The sequence below is a fragment of the Helianthus annuus genome, chromosome 8 (genome assembly GCF_002127325.2).
Source record: "Helianthus annuus cultivar XRQ/B chromosome 8, HanXRQr2.0-SUNRISE, whole genome shotgun sequence".
Lineage (NCBI taxonomy): Eukaryota > Viridiplantae > Streptophyta > Magnoliopsida > Asterales > Asteraceae > Helianthus > Helianthus annuus.
The window spans coordinates 146,697,424-146,701,020 of record NC_035440.2 but is presented as its reverse complement, the minus strand read 5'-3'; the positions used below and the strand labels follow the sequence as shown (position 1 = coordinate 146,701,020).

General features: G+C 36.6%; 1 protein-coding gene across 1 annotated transcript; it reads right to left on the bottom strand.

The window, feature by feature from the left end:
* Positions 1-2,069: 2,069 nt before the first annotated feature.
* Positions 2,070-2,566, bottom strand: LOC118481312 (heat stress transcription factor B-2a-like; the record flags this gene model as incomplete). The annotated part of the gene is made up of 1 exon (XM_035976731.1): positions 2,070-2,566. A coding segment is annotated over one exon (396 nt), but the record flags the coding sequence as incomplete, so codon positions are not given.
* Between the last annotated feature and the right edge of the window lie 1,031 nt (positions 2,567-3,597).

Here is a 3,597-nt window from a genome sequence, read left to right as displayed (position 1 = left end):
CACTGATGATATGCCGATAGGTTTTTATACATTTAGTAGACTTTTTCGGGATATAAACCTAAATTCAAATACTTGCTTATTTCGTGGGGAACACTACTTGGATATATAGGTAACCCCTGAAATCTCGTTTGAAAGGTCCCATATTCTGAGATACTAGGTCTTTATACTCAGTGATATCTAGGGTATTATTCCGAGACTTCTGCTGTATGGAAGTACTGACCTAGTCCCCGAATAATACTTTCTGTAAAATGCTTGAAACACAGCATCGCCCTCAGCAAGCTGATGAAACAATAAAATTGATAGTCGCTGCTGTTGTAATTAAAAGATCCTCTAAAGGGGACACACCAAAAGTTGAGCCGTCATCTCTCTGCTGAACGGAAGTTCTAACCTGAGCTCTCACGGTTTCGCATCTAACCCCTTATAAATATCATCTGTTGTATACTCACCTGTAAGACTGAATATCTGGGATTTGGATACGGGAGTATATTCAAGAGGTGGGACACATGAATGAGTTAAGTTCTTAAAACATCTAATTCGTATCCTGAATCAGTTGAAATTTGTATGAAAATTTAAGATGGATCAGTATATTGACAATCTAAGTGAATTGTTTAGTTCTTAACGTGAATTTAAGCTCAACGGTACTTGTGACTTGTCAAAAACTGACATGATCCTCTGACGCATACTCAAACAAAAATATTATCTGTAAATATGTTTGTACATATTTCTTTACTGCTTTATATTTTCAAAAAATGCAAAAAGATTTTGATTTCTGCTTTATTTTCGACAACCGATGTCTGAGTTGCTGAGTTTCAAAATCTAAGTAAGCTGATTGTGTTTCTGAAAATAAAACAAGTCCATTAATTTGAAACTTGAAATTTCTAGAAAAACTTCAAAAACAGTTTGTGAATATCTTCAAGGTCATTAATTTGAACTTGAATGATTAACTGAGAGGGATTTGGATGTGTAGATTGTTAAAATCTTTGTAATAGAGATAGTTTACGATCTGATTTGTTAATATTGTCAAAACTATGAAGTTTGTTGACAGGGGGAGTGTATTAGAGAACATGTTTAATGATTTCGAAAATATTGTTACTTATGAATGTTTGAGGATTACAGGAAAGATCCAGACTACGATCCCAAGAGCTGAGTCTAAGGGGGAGTCTGAAGACGAGCTTAACGAAAATGAAAGCATACATAGAGCCAGATATCATTTCTGGAAGAGCTTGTAGCCGGAAAGCAAGGTGTCGATCCCAAAGCACGGAAGCTTGATGAAAGGGGGAGCCTGAAGAGTTTACCAAAAAGGGGAAGCTGAAGCTGAAGACAGATCCACCGGGATTCTGTTTAAGCAAGGGAGAGTTTGTGTTGCTAAAGACGTGTTAAAGCTTCAAGAAGACTCAAAGAGAGAGAGAAAGAAAAGATGCTACGAGTTGACTATGGATTGACTACAGCAATATCCAAGGGGGAGTCTGTTAATGCATTATCTGTCTATCGCCTCCGTCAATCTAGTCCATAGCAGAAACCGAAGAAAACGGGAGTTATATTGTTATTTTAATGATAGTTAGTCAAAAAGGCAAGGTGGCATAATTGTAATTAATGAGAAACTTCATTAAATGCCTTAGCCTATAAATAGAACTCTAGGGCTTAGAGTTTAGAACTTTTGCCATTTTTACATCTTGGAGAGCTAGAGGTTAGAGAGAGAAGCTAGAGAGAGAAAGTTCATTGTTTGTGATTCAGGTGCTGTACGTTTTCAGATTTATCAATAGAATCACGTTTATATTACATCTCGTGTGTTCGGTCGCGTTCGTGTACGGATTCCGCACGTCACACGTTCGATTACGCAATCGTTTCGGAGTCAAACCGGTCCTAACACCAATTATAATATTAAAAAAATAATGGCCCCACCTTATCCTATCCCCACCCCTTCTTTTCCCTTTCTTTCTTCCTCTTTCTCATTTCTTGTCTGCAAAACCAATTTAACAACCACCACCACAATAAATACATGAACAAATTCCAAAGTTAAAAAAGAATTTTTCCTTGTCCCCACAAGTTGATTCCATTACTATCTCAAACAGATTTTTTTTCTTGCACACCAACCCAACTTTCTTTTGTCAACCTGATCATGACAATGCATCCGATCTGACACATGACGGTTTTTCATCATTAACGTGGATTACTTCAAATCAACACCACTCCACTTTACGCTACCATCCGACAGCTCCAGTTTAACACCATCTCCCGGCGGTTCCAACCGCAGCTCCGCCGCATCACCGTCGTCCTCTCTCACACGTTTCATACCTATCGGTACACTAAATAACCTAGGGTTTATAAACTCTCCAGTTATTCCACTTCCACCCCTACCGGAGTCTTCAGAAGAGCGTTTCAACAGTAGGAGTTCAAGTGGTTTGATGGTGGTGGAATCCGAAGGACTGGTGGTTGTGTTGGTTGCATAATTTGACATCATTACACATATACTGTTGCATAACTGCTTCATCTGGCTTAACTCTTTGTTGAGTTGAAGGTTTTCTCTCCGTAACCTTTCGTTTTCACCGATCAATTCGGCATCGGATTACAAGCTGTTGATAAATTAGTTTTCTGAGTTAAGAGGACAAAAATTGGGGGTGGAATTCGATGGTTGAATTGAGTGATCCGGTGATGTGTTTGGTGTTTGTCGATGGCGATGTAAGGCAGAAGTTGAAGGATTTGCTTGTGGCTTCGGCGACACGTGGATTGCTTAAAGACGGTGGAGATGAGATGAAGCGGATTGTGGGGGTGGTGGTTAAATTGGTTTTGTAGACAAGAAAGCATAAAGAGGAAGAAAGAAAGGGAAAAGAAGGGGTGGGGGTGGGGGTGGGGGATAGGATAAGGTGGGGCCATTATTTTTTAATATTATAGTTAGTTAAGAGTTTTAATTATTTTTGTTAATAGTAAGGGCAATCTTGTTATTTCACACCCACTTAACACTAAAAACTAACCCTCTTCCACGCTAGGGACTATCCGATAACAAAATTGAAAAAGTTAGGGACTATAGCTGTAATTTTAGAAAAGTTAGGGACCAAAGGTGAAAAAAAGAGCAAACTACAGGGACTATCCGAGCATTTAACTCTCATTTTAATATTTGAAATTTTATACTCACCCTTTTAATTAAAGTAAACTACATAGTAAGACCCTCTAATTAAAGTATTTATCTACACCCATTAAAAATAATCCAATTTAAAACAAACTAGTTTTAAAAAGTCCAATAAAATAATTTGTTAGGTGTGTTATGTGATTTCTATGTTTTTTTTAATGTAGTTTGTTTTTTATTTAGATATTAATATTTTCACTTATACTAGTTATTTAAATACATTTTTTAATTGAAGTAGATTACAAGCTTAAGGATTAATTTGAATTTTAAAAATCTAATTAAGAAAAAAATCGATGTAGTTTCTATGTATTTATATTTTTGAAATCCAATTTACTTTTGAAATAGCCATTACTTGTTACTTACACTAGCTATTTAGTCATTTAGGGGCTGCTTGGTAGCCTCTTAATTCATTCAGAGGCTGTCTCTTAATGAAATCATTTATGGCCTTTATGTCTGAATGAAAAAGAGGAAAC